Source organism: Lygodium microphyllum, chromosome 16 (assembly GCF_053477565.2).
Source record: "Lygodium microphyllum isolate KBCC chromosome 16, Lygodium_microphyllum_v1.1.10, whole genome shotgun sequence".
NCBI classification, from domain to species: Eukaryota; Viridiplantae; Streptophyta; class Polypodiopsida; order Schizaeales; family Lygodiaceae; genus Lygodium; species Lygodium microphyllum.
The window spans coordinates 53,912,302-53,929,353 of record NC_141150.1 but is presented as its reverse complement, the minus strand read 5'-3'; the positions used below and the strand labels follow the sequence as shown (position 1 = coordinate 53,929,353).

The 17,052-nt window shown below is 41.0% G+C and overlaps 1 protein-coding gene across 1 annotated transcript in view; it reads left to right on the top strand.

Annotated features, from left to right (window-relative positions):
* Nucleotides 1-12,121: 12,121 nt before the first annotated feature.
* Nucleotides 12,122-17,052, top strand: part of UNE5 (thioredoxin family protein) — a 28,517-nt gene continuing 23,586 nt past the window's right edge. The window contains exons 1-5 of the mRNA XM_087695765.1: nucleotides 12,122-12,275; nucleotides 12,354-12,545; nucleotides 13,361-13,445; nucleotides 13,558-13,655; nucleotides 13,755-13,810. Coding sequence (XP_087551891.1) covers nucleotides 12,376-12,545; nucleotides 13,361-13,445; nucleotides 13,558-13,655; nucleotides 13,755-13,810 — 409 coding nt within the window. The 5' untranslated portion in view covers nucleotides 12,122-12,275; nucleotides 12,354-12,375. The remainder of the gene's footprint in view (nucleotides 12,276-12,353; nucleotides 12,546-13,360; nucleotides 13,446-13,557; nucleotides 13,656-13,754; nucleotides 13,811-17,052) is intronic.

Sequence of the window (17,052 nt, the reverse complement as noted above, 5' to 3'; positions counted from 1 at the left end):
CATCCAACTCCTCGATTGCATAGGCTGAAGCATCTCTTCTCTTGAAGAGTTTGATTCTCTTCCTTGCAATTGGAACCCTCAAGGCCGTACCATCAAGTTCTGCCGAGGAATATATAGCATTGTCATGGACATGCTGCACTAGATAGGGGCCAAACCATTGTCTAGAAACCTTACAAATAGCACTATACTAGTTGTCTAGACTGCTGTCATAAACCAACACACAATCGCCTCTTTAGTCTCTTTAGGCCTCAATTTGTGTCTGGTCTATCGACATGGTCTTTATTGCGAATTCTGGCCTCTTTGAGCTTTTGAATTGCTCTCTCAATATCTTCGAGTCTTCTCTCCAACTGACGAATATGAAGAGTCAAAAGATCTTCTCTAGACATGTCTTCTTGCTGCCACAATAAAGCACTCCAAGTAAGTATGCAAGTCGCTATAGGCATGACTGGCTTTTGTCCATACATCAACTCAGCTAGCATATATCCTGTAGTCACACTGTGAGTAGTGTGATTGGCCCATAAGGCATAAGGTAACAACCTAGGCCACTCTCAAACCTGTCCATCGCATGCTTTGGCCAAGGCTTTCACAATTGGCAGATGGCCTCTTTCGCTCTTCCCATTGCCTTCTGGATTATATGTTGAAGTCAAAGCAAAAGGCGATATAAAAACTCCTTGGCCTCATCAGCATCCAACTCACCTCTATCTGCAGTAACTTTTCCAATACATCCATACCTGCAAATAACATCCTCCAATAGAAACTTACAAACCATTGAAGTAGACTTTGTTCGTAATGCTCTTCCTTCCACTTGATTTGTGAGATCTTCTCGTGCCAAAACAATGTAACGCATCTACCATAAATCAAGAACCCACTTGTAATGAATACATAGTGGGTAGGTAGGATGAAACTCATCTCTATGTCTCACTGAAGAGAACAACTGACAATCAGGGCATGTCTCAACAAATTGCGAAATATCTCTATATATTCCTCTACACCAATAGTGCTCTTTGATCTTCTCATAGGTCGCTCAAACAGCTCGATGTCCAGCCCAAAGACTTTCATGGAATTCTTTCATGATATGGACATGTGAAGCTCTATCACAAACAACTCTCAATGGTGGCTGACCTCCTCACTTTCGTGGATGCTTCCAAAATAGCCCACTTCGCAATAAAAAACCATAAGCTTTTCTTCTAATCTTCTTGAAGTCTACATTAGTCCATCCATCCTATCTAGACATAGTACTCAAATAATGACCAATCTGCAAGTACTCTCCTAAATACAAAGTCTCATCAAATCCATATCATAATACCTCGCTCATGAAAGCATATTAGCTACTACTGGGTTGTCTTTACCTGCTATGTGCTTGAACTCAGGATTCATGGATTTTATGTACCCAATCCACCTAAGCATGGCAATATCTGGAGTACAACAACTCATGATCATACCTAAAAGAGGCAAACAATCAGTCTCAGCCACCACAGTAGCTCCAATGAAGTACTCTGTGTCATTCTTGAGAGCCATGACAACTCCCAAGAGCTCTCTTTTAACTTGAGGATACCTTCCTTGTCGCTCATTTAGGACTTTTGCCCCAAACCGAATAGCATACATATTCCCATCTACATCATCTTGGCCAATAGCCCATCCAATGCCAATAGGACTAGTATCAACAGTAAGCACAATAGGTTTCCCACACTCATAATCTGCCTTTCGAAGAGTCGGAGCAACTCTCAATAATTTCTTTAGTTTTTGCATGGCTTTAGTATGTTTTATCTCCTAAGAAAAATGTTGCCCTTTTCTCAAGAGCTGATAAAGATCATCTACAATATGAGCAATGTGAGGAATCCAAATAAGATAAAACACACAAGCTCCAAGAAACCTACGAACCTCCAAAGTAGAGGAACAAGTCTCAGCAATTCTTTCAATGGCATCAACCTTTGCAGGTGAAGGCTTCCTGCCATAATATCCACACATATGACCAACAATAAAAACTTCTCTGGTACCAAAAATAGGCTTCAACCCTGACAAGGTCAAATTTGCTTCTTCTAGTCTGCAAAGAATCCTCTTGACATCTCAAATATGCCAAGCCATAAAGAATCTGCATCCATGAGCATCTAAAGAATAATTTTTACCTTCTTCCAAGCAACCCTTGATCGGTAAGTCATCAATGAAAGGCATAGTAAGCTTAGGAATAAAATCTCGTAGAACATTGTTCATCCCATTCATCATATAAGCAACCGAATTAGTGGCTCCTTGTAGAAGCGTACACATTCAGACAAGACCTAGAGGTGTCTTCATCGTAGTCAAATCTTTGCTTTCAAGAGCAAGCTAAAACTGATCATATATGGAATAAAGATCACCAAGAGAATAGATAGCACGACCAGCAAAAGCCTTAGCAAACTCATCCACAATAGGTACTGCACCAACATTTTGAATAGTGACCTTGTTTACTGTTGTAGGTCCTGTGTATAAATCTGAGTGTCCCATTCTTTTTAGGAACTATGAACCACTTGTTGGAATATGGAGCTAAAGATGGCACTAGAATTCCCATCCTAATTCGCTCATTCAAGAGCTCTAGTGAGCCCTCAGCACAGGAATAGGCCGTAGATTCCAAGGGACATGCGGAATGGTAAAAAATTTACCACATGCATCACAACCCTAGGATCAACGCATCCAATCTCATGTGGAAAGAAAGCAAAAACTTTTTCATGTTTGCATAACATCTCTTCAAAACATCTTACCTCTTTAGGAAGTAGAAAATCTTCGGTCCCAATCTTCATCTCTTTCAATGTCTCAACTAAAAACTTATGTCCAATACCTGCAGGATCTCACAAAGGAGATTGCATAGCAACTCTTCTAATCATCTCATCACTATCCAAAGGTAGCGGTCCTACAACTGGTCGACCTTCTTATTAACTGTCTTATATTTTGTCTGAACTTTGGCTCCATTGCTACAACCTGCAAATTTCATTCCTCGATGAAAATACCCTGGTAAACACAAATTTTGATGTGTATAAACAGCAACACCCAAATCTTTTTGCTGAAATATGTCAGCAATGAATTCTTTTTGCTAAGAATCCTCAGCACCCAATTTCTTTTGAAGCATGAAATCAGCAATCTCACAATACATCGCCAGAGAATGAACCTATAAGACATATGACATCTCTTGATTGTTAGCATTTAGCAAAACCAAAAGTTCTTCCATGGTATTGAGCATGAAAGGCCATCATAGAGACCACCTATCTGGTCTTCTTCCTGCAAAACACACGCAATCATTAATTCTTTTTCTTTTCTTTTACATATTGCCTGGAAGCTATAGGCATATCAAAAATATGCTGAAAACACAAAGTACTTTCAATGGATACACCATAAACACATGAGGAAAAACTGCCGCTGCCAAGATTCGAGAGCTTTCCCTGACTCGTGCCACCATCGTCTCGCAAGACAGTGGTACCTAGCAAAAATCCGGCTCTCCTGCTAGAAGAGGGAAATCCCTCAAAGAATCTTTATTCCACTAATGATTAATACAAACATTCATGAATTGAACAACTCTCTTCCCATCCTTGCTTCGAATCCATGCATAGGCGACCCATCATCCAGAACCTTTGTCTCCATCCGAGACTCAGCAATAAATGGCTGCCCCAAAATAATAGGGTAATAATAAGAGTTTTGTACAAATAAATGATAAGACTCACCCACATCTCCAATAGAAATCTTCAAATTTGGACAAGCAACATATAAATCTCATGTAGTGTTGTTGGCCGCACACATGCGCTAACCATGATCAACATCAAGTGGCCATCTACCAGTATCATATAGACCTCGCACAATTACATTAATCTTGGAACCATGATCCAAAAGAGAAACACAAGGAGTCTCAGTCTTACCAAGCTCGATGATAGTTTTTGTAGTCGCATGAGCCCAGTGACTTCGAGAAAAATGGCTACGAGGCACCAATCTAGGTGCATCTTCGCTCTCTCATCATACTATACGGGCTGAAGTGAAGAATGAAGAGACTTCTTGGACTGCATACATAGAGATCCCATCTGTAGATTCCTTGATGATCTCTTCTTCAAAATCAACCTCCTCAATTTGTAATCCATAGAGAATAGCCTCGGCAACAGCTAAAGCCTCTTGATGGATCATATCTTGCGATGGTTCTTCAATAATTTGGCGCTTTCTTTTTATGATGTCAATGATAACATCATGGAACTCTCTCTTGGCAATCTCCAAAACTTCTCCAAGTGTAAATTCAATTTTACAATTAAGAATTTGATCCTCAAGTATCTTTTTCAAGTCTGTGGAAGTCTCGATGTTGGATAGCAACTTGAATCCAGGTTGCTTCTTCGGCTTCGAATCCTTTAACTTTGGGGCTTTTTGGTCTTCTTGCACTTTTGGCTTTTGCACGTTAGCCTTATTCTGCTCCGGTCCTAAAGAAGAAGGCTAAAGAATTGGTTCACTCCTCCTAGTTGTCTTCTTTGAACCTTCAGGTTGATCATTATCTCTTTTGCGCTTTTCTTCAACAAGTGCTTCAAATCCTTGAGATTTTGCAATATAAGCATAGATAGAGAAGACATCTATGCGATCATTCCATCCGATTCCTTTTCTAATTGCATCTCCTATAAATGAAAGTTCAGATGAAGAAGCTTTACCTTTCTTTTTTACATGCAATGCATAGAACCATAGAGGAGACTTATCTTTCGATAACTGCTCCAATTGAAGACCATAGGCAGCAGCTTCTCTTGACACCTCTTGCTTCACATAAGAAGAACATAAGAGACTCCCCTTCCAAAGAATGGCTACGGCATGTTCGCTAAGTAAGACTGGCCGTAAGGTTGCGAGTACGAAAGTCTTATTGGTAATCTACAATGCGCGACGTCATGACCGAACCTACCATAGTTAGCACAAGGTCTTGACCTAGGGTCTTGACACTCAGCTGGCAAGTGGTTTCTGCCACAGTACACGCATTGGATGTGTGGACGCGTTGATCGTCTCAACATGTCTTGCAACTTGGCTAACTCCATCTTTACATCAGCCAAGTCTTGGTTTGTCTCTGTGGCCTTCCCCTTATCTTGGGATGATGGGACTGATCGCTCACTAGAAGCTAATGCTCTCTTTGAGCTTTGCGAGTTGGTCTCTTCTAGGTTCAAGCTCTTGGAGCTCCGCTCTTTCAGTTGATCATCGACTCTGATGGCTTCCTCAAACACTCTAGCTAGTAGCATACTAGCAGATTATTGGAGTATCCAGGCTCGGCAAATCTCTTAATGAAGAGATCCTTGAGGCCACTGAAGTTGGCTCATTCTATGGCATCTAGGCTTGTGTACCAAGTCCTTCCCTTGTCACCTAAGCAGAGCCCGAACGCTTGAGAGCATTGAGTCAGGTCATTGAGGCCGTTGGCTTCGCAGACTTGCTCGAACTACTCTACAAAGCTATATGGATCATCGTGGGGTTGGTATTTGTCGAGTTGCTTGACAACAATAGGGATTTTAGACTGGCTCTTTGAGCCTTGGTTCGCTCCTAATCCTGCGAGCAGCGATGTCGCTAGTGCCGCAGCACTTTGCTCTGCTACCATGTTATTTAGCAGTCGCTTCATGAGAAGCTCGCTCAACGTCAAGTCTCCTTCTAGGGCTCTCTCGTGATCTGTTCGGTTTCTACCTGCTAAGTTTAGCACTCGGTGTACCTCACGCAACTTCGTGCTTTGCCTTTGGCTCCTAGCCTGCTGGTCCCTATTGTATTCGACTACGCTTTGCAAAGCCTTGTGGGCTAGTTTTCTCTCTTCCTCTAGGTCTGCGATGATAGCGTCAGCCATCCTTCCGCGGTGCTCGTACCGGGTGTGTACATCATAGCTGCTAACTAGCTCTGCTGAATAGCCTCCGGGAAGACGTTCAAGTCGAGTTCCTCATTAGACCTATGGTCTGAGCCTCCTTCTACCATAGTCGTGTTGTCGTGCTCCACCAAGCTGTCGATCAAGTTGAGTAGATTTATCAAATCCGCGTCTTTGACACCACCTGCTTGGTCCTACTTCACGCGTTGATGGTTTATTTATGTCTTGGGTCCTCTCCTACTGGTGGGTTCCTTGAGTGGTTTATCTGAGTGAGTTCCTTAAGTTATTGAATACAATCCTCAATTTATGGTCACTCAGTGTGCGTGTCGCTTCTCGTGCACTTGTGCTCAATCAAGCTTTCAATTTCCTTAAGTGCATTCAAGTGCGAAAATTCAAGGTGAGTGCAGCAAACAATCTCGAAGTGTCTTACGCACTCTCGCTTTGTTTCGGGCCTGATAGGCTTGTTGGTCAATTTTCTGGCCACCTTGATAGGGTTCAGGATTCTTCTAATATGTTGCCTCGTTTGTTTTTGGCCAATCAGGTTTTAACTGCTCAGCGCTTTGTGTCTAGGTCTCTGGGTCTCGCTGCTGCCTACTTCAAGCTGCTAAGCGGCTGCTCCATACGATTTCATCTATTCTATGTGCCAAAATCAAGTTCTAAGCGTGAGAAGGACTTTCGACAGTTTGTGCTTCTAAGCTCTAGCCGGGTCAGGTCAAATTTCTGAGAATTTGATAAAAATTTACACTTGACCCAGCTGGTCCGAATTGCAGGGTCCGAGTGGGTCACTCGGACGGGCCGAGGTACATGGACCGAGGGCCGAATCGTGACTTGGACAGGGTAGACTTGGACGGGCCGAGGCACAGAATCGGACAAAGTCACTCGGATAGGTTGGCTCAGACGGGCCGAATGGTCAATTCGAACGAGGTCACTTGGATGGGCCGAGGCACTTGGGCCGAGGGCCGAATATGACACGTGGCCGAGAGTTGAATCCTATGGCTCGGACGGGGGCCGAGGGCCGAATTAGTCGATGGTCCGAATGGTCGACTCGAACAGGACGAGTAGGTCTGGGTCGAGGGCCGATTAGGGTTTTGGGCCGAGTGGGCCAAACGAAAGAGGGCCAAGGGCCGATTCTGGGACTCGGCCCAAAAGCGACCGCTTGGACAGGCCGAACGCGGCGCGACGACGGCAAGAGGTCGATTTTGCTCGATTCTTGCTATTTAATCAATCATAGCAAGCATAAACCTCTAGATCCTATCTAGGGGGATAGGGGAAGGGATTCATATACCTGAATAGAGCAGTAGGCTCGTCGATGGTGCGATCGGATCGAATCGTGCGATGGCTCTCTCTCTCTCTCTCTCTCTCTCTCTCTCTCTTTCTCTCTCTCTCTCTTTCTCTCTCACTGAAATGGTCACAAATGAGCTCTCCCTTGGCCTCTTGGCTCTTATACCCCTTCCCGGGTATGGTGTTGATGCCCCCAATCACTCACTTGTCGATCTTAGGCATCACAAGCGAGATTTTTACCATTTTTTGCACGATTTTTGCCCTATTTTGCCCTGTTTTGCAACAGTAAACCCTACCCTTCTCCGGTGCGATTTCCTAATCCTAACCTACGCTAAATGCAACAAGAATCGAAAGCAAAAAACTGAAATAATTTCTCCATGTTTTCCAATCATCAAACAAACAAAATATCCCAAAATACTTACTTGTTTTGAAGATCAAAAACACCCAAACTTCCTACCTATCTCAAGCCCCGTTTCGAGGATGAATCCCTTACTTCAATGCTCGATATGAGGCGCGCAAGTGCTCAAGCTTGAATCCGTTGGTCCCGGCAACCAAAATGTAGTGGGAGCTCATGCTCAACCGCCAAGACCCATGGACCGCTTATTGCTTCAAGCGTTTCAAGCGAGCTCTAATGACTATCTCTCACCTAGCCGATGCGCCGTCGATCCTATGAGTGTAGTGAGCTTATCTTGATGCCGATACGAGTTGCCTCCTCTCTCGCACACCCCGGTAGCTCCACGATCCTAGATGCGAGCTCAAGCAACCTCAAGCCTCCTCCATCTCCAAGCTCCATCCTCCATAGCCGCGCGCGCGAGAAAAGAGAAGAGAAGAGAATAAGAGAAGAGGAGATGGTGAAGAGCTTCACCCTCTTGATCCCTCACTCTCACACACTCACTCCCTCACACTCTCACACTCCCTCTCTCAAGAGCACATACAAGCAAGAAGATGAGGAGAAGAGAAGAAGAAGAGAGCTCTTGTTAGCCACACACCAAAGAATGAGCTTCCATTCACTTTTTGAACTTTATATATACAAACCGTAAAAACCCCATGGGCGCCCATCCCTTTTTACATGACCGGCCATTGTGGCAAGGTCCCTTTTTCTAATTCCCTCTTCTTGCTTCATGCCTCTAGCCTACACCCGTCTAATATTTTACAATTGGCACAGGAGGGAGCCTGACGCTCTTTTACAAGAGTTTTCCAAGTTTTTTGAGGCGCCTTTCATTTAAAATTGCGCTTTTTGCCCTGGCTTAGCTTTGGAGGTCGCTTGCGTGTCTTTGCTCTTTTTCCATGTTTTTTTTTGCTTTTTCCTTCCTTTTTTCGCCATCTCGACTTGGGGTTAACAGTCATTATCCATAAGATCCCAGTACTCATTACCCATTTCATCCTTAAAAATTTCGGGTTCCACATCCTACACGACCTTAGTCATATATGCATAGTGATGAGCTACATAGCTACCATATGCCAATCAATGCATTGGTTTTCTTACTCTACTTGACCAACGTGCACTTGGATCACTACACTAGGTGCTTTAACATCATCTTGTGCCTTCTGCACACCATATGTTTTAATAGATGGAATTTCAAACTCCTCATTCAAGTTGTGTTCAAAGCCATTTGAATCAATATCAGCTGAGAGAAACCTGATGATACATTTGTCATAATAGGTGAATGCCCAACTTTCTCTTTACCTTTTCTTGACATCTGTGATGTACTTGGTGGAGTAACCTGTGACCTTAATCTACCACTCCAAGGTCTATCATAGAACCATGACTAGGAGACTCTTCTAGTCTACTCAATGTTTATGACTACTACTCTATTTTTTACACAACCGTACTTTCATACTCATCAATCCCAACTGCATTCTACATATTTTTGTACTAGCTATTCATTTCATAAAAAATAATATCCTTACTAACTCTCAGCTTACATGTAACAGGGTTATAACATCTATATCCCTTCTGCTCAAGAGAATATCAAACAAATATACATTTTTCTGCTTTGGGATCCAATTTATTACATAACTCATCAAGAATATGCACATAGGTAACTAACTAACTAACCTACTAACTTACTATATCTATTGTCAATCATTTAACGATCAATAATAAACTATCTCACTAAAGTAATCTAAGGTAAGTAACTAATGTAAGGTAAAACCTACTAACTTACTAATAAGCAAACTAAAGTAAGGTAAGCAACTAATCTAAGGTAAAACCTACTAACTTACTAATCAATCATCAATCATCGATCTAACTATCTCGCTAAACCAAAACAACAAAATTAAACCAACATAAAAAGCTCACTACTTTAATAAAAAATTTAGATTAGTTAACTAACTAAAGTTGAATAACTAACTAAATTAAACTAACTAATCTAATAATCTAATGTAACTAACTAAACTAACTAACAGGTAAATAAAATCAAACCAAAAAATAAAATAACATAAAAAACTTACTTAACTAAACCAACTAAACTAACTTACTATTTAAAGTTAACTATTTAACTAAACTAATCTATTCTAGTCTAAGATAAGTATCCAAAACAAATTAATCTAAGGTAAGTAACTAACGTTGACTAACTAACTAATCTAATAATCTAATGTAACTAATTAAACTAACTAACCGCAAATAAAATCAAACCAAAAAGTAAAATAACATAAAAAACTTACTAAACTAAACCAACTAAACTATCTTACTATTTAACTAACTAACTTACTATTTAAAGTTAACTATCTAACTAAACTAATCTATACTATATCCACAAATAAAAAATCAAAATAACATAACAAAATAACTAACTAACTTACTAACTTACTAATCCATGAACAATTAAACAAAAAAATAATTAAAACTTACTAACTTACTAATTAAGTATCTCACTAAAGTAATCTAAGATAAGTAACTAAATAGTCAATAAACCAAAACAATAAAATTAAACGAATCGTAAATAAAAATAAGCAAAAATTGGAATAACATAAATAACTAAATAGACTAACTAAACTAAACGAATGTACCATTCTCTAATCAATTTAACTAACTAGACTAACTTACAATTTAAAGTAAACTAAAACAAAAAATGAAACTAACCCTAAACTTTATCTACTAACTAACTAAACTACCTTATAATTTAAAATAAAATAAAACAAAAAAATAAACTAACCCTAAACAGTTACATGTACTAACTAACTTACTAATCTAATCAAATAATACAAACATACCAACTTACTAACTTACTAATCTAATCAAATAATACAAACATACCAACTTACTAACTTACTAATCTAATCAAATAATACAAACATACCAACTTACTAACTTACTAATCTAATCAACTAACCATAAACAATCTCTCTCTCTCTCTCTCTCTCTCTCTCTCTCTCTCAAAACTATTTAAGCTAACCCCAAACTAAACTAACCTAACCTACCTAACCACTAACTAACTAAGATACTAACAACTAACCTACTTACAACTAATAGCTAATCTACCTACCCACTAACTAACTAAGCTACTAACAACTAACCTACTCTCTCCCTCTCTCTCTCTCTCTCTCTCACACACACACACACACACACACACACACACAACCAAACTAACCTAACTAACTACTAACAATCAAAATCTCCCTCACACACACACACACACACACACACAAACTAAACTAACCCTAAACTAACTCTCTCTCTCTCTCTCTCTCTCTCTCTCTCTCTTTTTACTGTCTCTCTATTTACTCTCTCTCTCTCTCCCTCCCTCCCTCTCTCTCTCTCTCTCTCTCTCTCTCTCCCTCTCCCTCCCTCTCCCTCTCTCTCTCCCTCTCCCTCCCTCTCTCCCTCTCCCTCCCTCTCTCTCTCTCTCTCTCTCTCTCTCTCTCTCTCTCTCTCTCTCTCTCTCTCTCTCTCTCTCTCTCTCTCTCTCACGTGCCACTTCCTGTGACAGCATGAGAGAGAGAGAGAGAGCGAGGATGACCTCTCGAAGCCCCCGCCACCTCGCACTCCCGCCATGCCCACCACATCAGCCCTCCGCCACGTCCGCATGCAACTCTGCCACCTCGGGCCCTCCCGGCTCCTCCCAACTCCCGCTGCAACCCCGGGCGCCACATCAGCTCCCCGCTCCTCCCTGCTCCTGTTGGGCGACCTGCCACCATGGGCCCTCCTGTCTCCCACCACAGCCTTGCTCCCGTCAGCTCTTAGCTTCTCTTGACTCCTTGCTCTTGCTAGCCACCCCGCCACCTCGGGTCCTCCTGGCTCCTCCTAGCTCCCGCTGCTCTCGTCGACTACTCCCATGCACCTCGGCCTCCCGCTCCTCCCCATTGGTTCACCTCCCCTCTCCTCTCAGCTTAGGTTCACCTCCCCGCCCCTTCATGCTCCTCCCTGTTGGAAGCCCCGCTAACGTAGCGGAGCTGACATTAGCTCCCCGCTCCTCCCGGCTCCCTACTACGTGGAGGTCAAAGCCTCACTACCTCGGGCCGTGGCCCTGCCGCTCCCTGTTCCTAGACATCCCACCACCTCGGGCCGTGGCCCTGCCGCTCCCCGTTCCTAGACATCCCACCACCTCGGGCCTTGGCTCCCCACTCCAAGCCGACGTCTCAGCTGATATGGGAGAGAGAGAGAGAGAGAGAGAGAGAGAGAGAGAGAGAGAGAGAGAGAGGACTCACCTCCAGCGTGCATTTCTGGAGCATGTTGCTACCTCTGCTAGCTCCTGCCTCTGAGTGAAAGACGAAGTGAGAGTGAGAGAAAGAAAGAGCGAGGAGGTGGTGTAAAAAGACCACATATGTTTCTCTGCCCCCAATCATAAGCAATCAATCAATGACTACCCTTGGTTTGGTTTGGGGGTTAGGTTCGGGAGCTCTTTGGTGCTTCGATACCTCTCGAACATGTAGCTCAAATAATAAAGTAGTATAGAAATATTAAAAAAATGTATATATATATATATATATATATATATATATATATATATAGGGCATCGGTTACTTGGTGTGTACAACCAGCGCTGAGCGTGTACTTACGAAATGCGCTGATGACCACTCCACTTCAGCTATATGTGACACCTCTTTTTCGTCAATACTTTTTTCTGCGTTCTAAGAGAACTCTTCTTAGTTCTGACACGTCGGAAGTAGGACGGGGAGATCTTTCAAAAGGAAGCTCTCTTCCAGTCGGCCTCTTCCCCCTGTCTGCGACTCGGTAGTAGCCACTGGCGCAAGCTAGGGTTTGAATCCTCAAGTGTTCCAAATCGTAGATCTAAGCTGCAGCTCTGTGCAGATCCAAGCGCCCGGCTCATCTCATGGCGTCTTCATTCAGGAGATCTGCCGTCCTGTTTCTCTTCGCCGCCATCGCCTTCGCCTATGCTATCAGCTCCATTGCGGCAGATGACGTCGTGGCCCTTACTCCTGACACATTCGAGGCCGAAGTAGGCAAGGACAAAGATGCACTCGTGGAGTTCTATGCACCATGGTATGTAGCAGATCATGCTCTTTTCCAAGCCCGTAGTAGATCATCGTACTGAATCTATTTCATAGATCCAAGGGTAAGGACGTACTGCGACTTTGTTGTGACTTGATTCGAACTTTGCGGTCACATGAGTGTGACTGATTGTGTTATTGCAATCCAGACAATGGATAGAGCAATTCAGTCCTTTTCCTCATAAACTAGATGTCTTACAAAGTTGCTCCTTCATGCACATTCCGTTTTTGCAAGAATATCCGAGTGGAGTAATCAGTGAATTATGAGAGTCTATTGTGCTTTACTTGTATCAAAATTTAACAGGCCAGATTCTATCTTTGGATCATAACCCGTCTACTTCAGTGACCACTGTGTGCAATCTATAGTGCCAGATGATTTTACTCAGTACTAATGTGATTTATCACTCTTATTAACAGCTTACTTGCATAGAGGTGTGCTAATAGGTTCTAAATAGATGTATCATTCACTATTCACCGTATTTGTAGCAAGACTAAAGAGGTGGTTTTTGACATCTGTTGCACGATGCAAAAAATGCATGTTTCTTGTGTCACCATGTGTGTTAAAAACATGAAAGCTGCATAGAGAAGCCTTGGGCTATAGAAATTGTGCTTTGCAGCTATTACAGTTATATTGTCTTTTTATGCTGAAGTGTATTTGCAGATGTACAGTTCTGAGGGCTTGGTTTTGGAAATGTCCCTTCTTGATCATTAATTAATACGATGCTATTGCTTTTCCCTAGTCAAGCATGCCCTTTGCTATTCTTTTGGATTGATTTTCTTTTCAATCTTGACTTGTGTATGATGTAGGTGTGGGCATTGTAAGAAATTGGCACCTGAATATGAGAAGTTAGGGTCATCTTTCAAAAAATCTAAATCAGTATTAATTGCAAAGGTTCGTCTATTGAGTTATTGCTCTCTAGCATGTCCTTTTAACTCCTTGTTTTTCAAGTTTTTGTATAAGTTTGTACTCATGATTGGTATTATGCTTATGTTTGTTTGGTTAGGTGGATTGTGATGAGCATAAAAGCCTTTGCTCTAAGTATGGGATTTCTGGGTTTCCAACGATTAAGTGGTTTCCTAAGGGTTCATTGGAGCCTAAAGAGTAAGTTCCAAAGTTTCTTGATTATCTTCTAATTTACTGCCAATATTGTATCTCCTCTTGTTTTTCATCCACCATGTAACAAGCTTTTGATTATGGCAGCTATTCTGGAGGTCGAACTGCGGAGTCACTTGTGGAGTTTGTTAACAATGAAGCAGGTATAATGTTGTCTTTAAATAGTCTTTTAGAGAATATAAACCATGTTTTGGTACATAGTGCATTCATACTCGTGTGATTAGATGTATGAAAAACACATGAAAAAAACATGTTTGAAAATGTTATCATACTTTTTTCTTTTAAAGTGCGAGTAAAAAGCGTGAAAATGCCACTAAAAAAACATGTTCGAAAACTGTGTCCATCTCTAGATGAGAGATCATGGTTTTTTAAAGCTTTTAGTTAGGTTGAACTATAAGGCTTGTTATTTTGGCTTTGTTTTGTTTTTTCTTTCATATGAAGTTGTGTCATGGTTTCTCTTGAGACTTTCATGTTTTAAGGCTAGTTATTATTTTCTTCTTTTCATACTTTGAAATGGATGATCACCACTGAAATTAAAATCTTGTAAAAATTTGGACCACTTATGATTGAGTCTCTAGGTTTGGATCATACTTGCATTATTTTGTTCTTTGTATACTTATGAAATGGGTGATGAATGGACTCTAGACTATGAAACATATTTCTTTATTACGAACCAAACATGGATGTCTTGGCAGATTTGAAGGCTTATGAGCTTATGTATTATCATGGCAACTAATTATCATATCTTAAATTTGAATCTCATAAACATTTGGGGTCACTTACGATTTAGTCACTAGGTTTGAATTATACTTAAATCATACTTGCAATGGATCGTTGTAATCAGTTTTAGGATGAAGGTTCTTATTTTAGATCATAGCACTAATAAGTAGTCTAAAAGCGATTAGGTAGTGCTAGTTAGTACTCCATTTATTTAGTATTATAGGATTGCTTTAGAAAGTTGGTGATCTTTTAGTAATAGTTATTGTGGTCTATGTTAGTTTTGTTTTGGTTGTTGTTTTGATCAGTAGAGTCCAAGCTTACATCTTAGAAACATTTGGTAGCGCTACTCAGGATTATATAAATAGAAACTTTTGGTACATAGAGCCTAAGATTACCGAGAAAACAAAATACTTCTAGAACTGTTAGGAGATATGTCAGCTCATGTGTGAATCTATGCATACTTTAGGACTGTGTATTATTTAGATTATTTTATGTATTTTTATGGTTTTTTAAATCATATTTAGCATTTATTATTGGTTGACTAGCATTAAATGTCGGTTGTCTTGATCATATTGAGAACATATTTTTGTCCTATTTATTCAATCTCTTTCTCCTAAGTCATTCAGTCACTCACTATCACACTTATGGATCTTTTACTGGATAAAAGTAGATGTTGGTGTCCACATAGTCAGTGGCTCACCGTTGTATGTAATTGTTTGATGTTGGAAATATAGATTCCATTTTTTGAGCATACGTTTCTTTGTTGCTTACTAGTGGTGGCGATAATAATATCCCTCACGACTCTCTAGTGTTAGAGAGAGAGAGAGAGTGAGTGAAAGGGTGGACAGATGGAGTAGCCGCGTTTTATCTATACATCTTGTGAACGCCCCGAACAACGTAGTATGCTTAACAATTATGAAATTCACTTGTTTTCGAGACTTAATATAAAAGAGAATGAACACTTAAAGCTGAAAATGAAAAGTACTCACAAAATTTCAGCCATGAAAATGTAAAAGTAATGGAGACAAGATTGAGGGTTGAAGATGGGCAACCCCTCCCCCACCCTCCCCCCCCTCTCGAAGGAATGTATTTCTGCTCAACTCAAGTCCCTTAGGGAAGAGCTCAGTTACAATCAACCTGAGAGTGAGGAGAAGTAATTCTCACTCTCACAAGATCATGCAAAGATGTACAAACATACATGCATTATCTATAATGCAATGATAAGAACTGATTTCTTTATAGTATGAGAGAAGAAAGAGGGGAAATCAGCATTTCTCCATCGTTGATCAGCAGTACATAGATAGGGCTTGCTTCTTGTTGCTAAAATGGAAGAAAGAGCTCGAGAAGGAGGTGCTGTAATGAATTTACAGGCTTGCTGTCCTGTAAAACAGCAGTGATAGAAGAGGGAATATGGAGGAATTTGATAATGGAGAAGTGGGGGATGATGATGGGGATGGATGGGGCCAGTTTCTGGCTATTTGTGGGTGCTGTACATGAGTTTATAGCAAAGAAAAATGATGTTGAATGAAGAAAAACGAGCTCTTATTTATAGGGGAGGGAAGAGCTAGTACAAAAGGGGAAAGTGGAGTAGCATAAGACAAGTGTCCAGCCACATGTCATGAGATGTGACAAGTGATGGGACACTTGGAAACTTGTGTGACAAGTGTCTTGACACTTGTCTCTTCTCTATGGCCTTCCTTTTTGGGCTGAATACTGTCAAGAATAGAAACAACCAAATTTAGTAAGCACAGTCAAAGTACAGAAATTACTATTTTTAGAATGACATCCCTATTTTTTAGGACTAGCATTTTTAGGCTAATTCGAGGCTCCTAAAATTTAGGGATCCCTCAATATGGGTGTCATATGAAAGCTTTTTCCGTGTACATTGCAAAAACGGTATCAGAATCTTCATGTGACTTTCCTATGCAAAGAAATGTGCATTTCAAGCTTTCAGCCCACACATGCACTTTGTACAAGCATTTCATGATCATGCCATCTTGTTAATTGTAACTGTCTGTTCTGGCGGATCTAGCCCACACTTTAAGACATCAATCCTTTCTGTATGCGAGTCTAACCCTGATATGCGTGAGTTCTGGTCACATGCGCCCAATCGGGCCATATAGGTGGAAGTGTGATCTATCTTTTCTCTAACCCACCGCGTGGGTCCACCATAACCTATGACCACTCATCAATGGCCAGCTATATCTAATTAGTGCAAAGGAAATAAATTTAATAAATCATTATATAGACAAATTAATGAAAAATGATACAAATTCTGTTTCTATAGAGTTGTGACAGTCGTGTGACTTTTATTCAGTTGTCCTCAGTTGAAAAGCCTCTTGATATGGCTGAAGAATGTCTGGGTAATCCTTCATAAAATTTTCATCTACCCACTGTGCATCTATTGTGGGTAGATTTTTGAATTTTAGTAAGAATTTTCGTGTCACAAGGCCATTTCTCGTGGTTCGATCCTTGTGAAACAAAATCTGTTCAAGTTCTAAGAGTTGCTCTGTTTCTTCAACTTCTGGGGGATCTTCAGTAATGGGTTCCTTTGGTTTTGGTCCTATGTAAGGTTTTAGCAAGCTTACATGAAAAGCATTGTGTATGTTCCAATGAGCAAGAAGCTCAAGTCCATAAGAAACTTCATTTATTTTTTCAATCACTT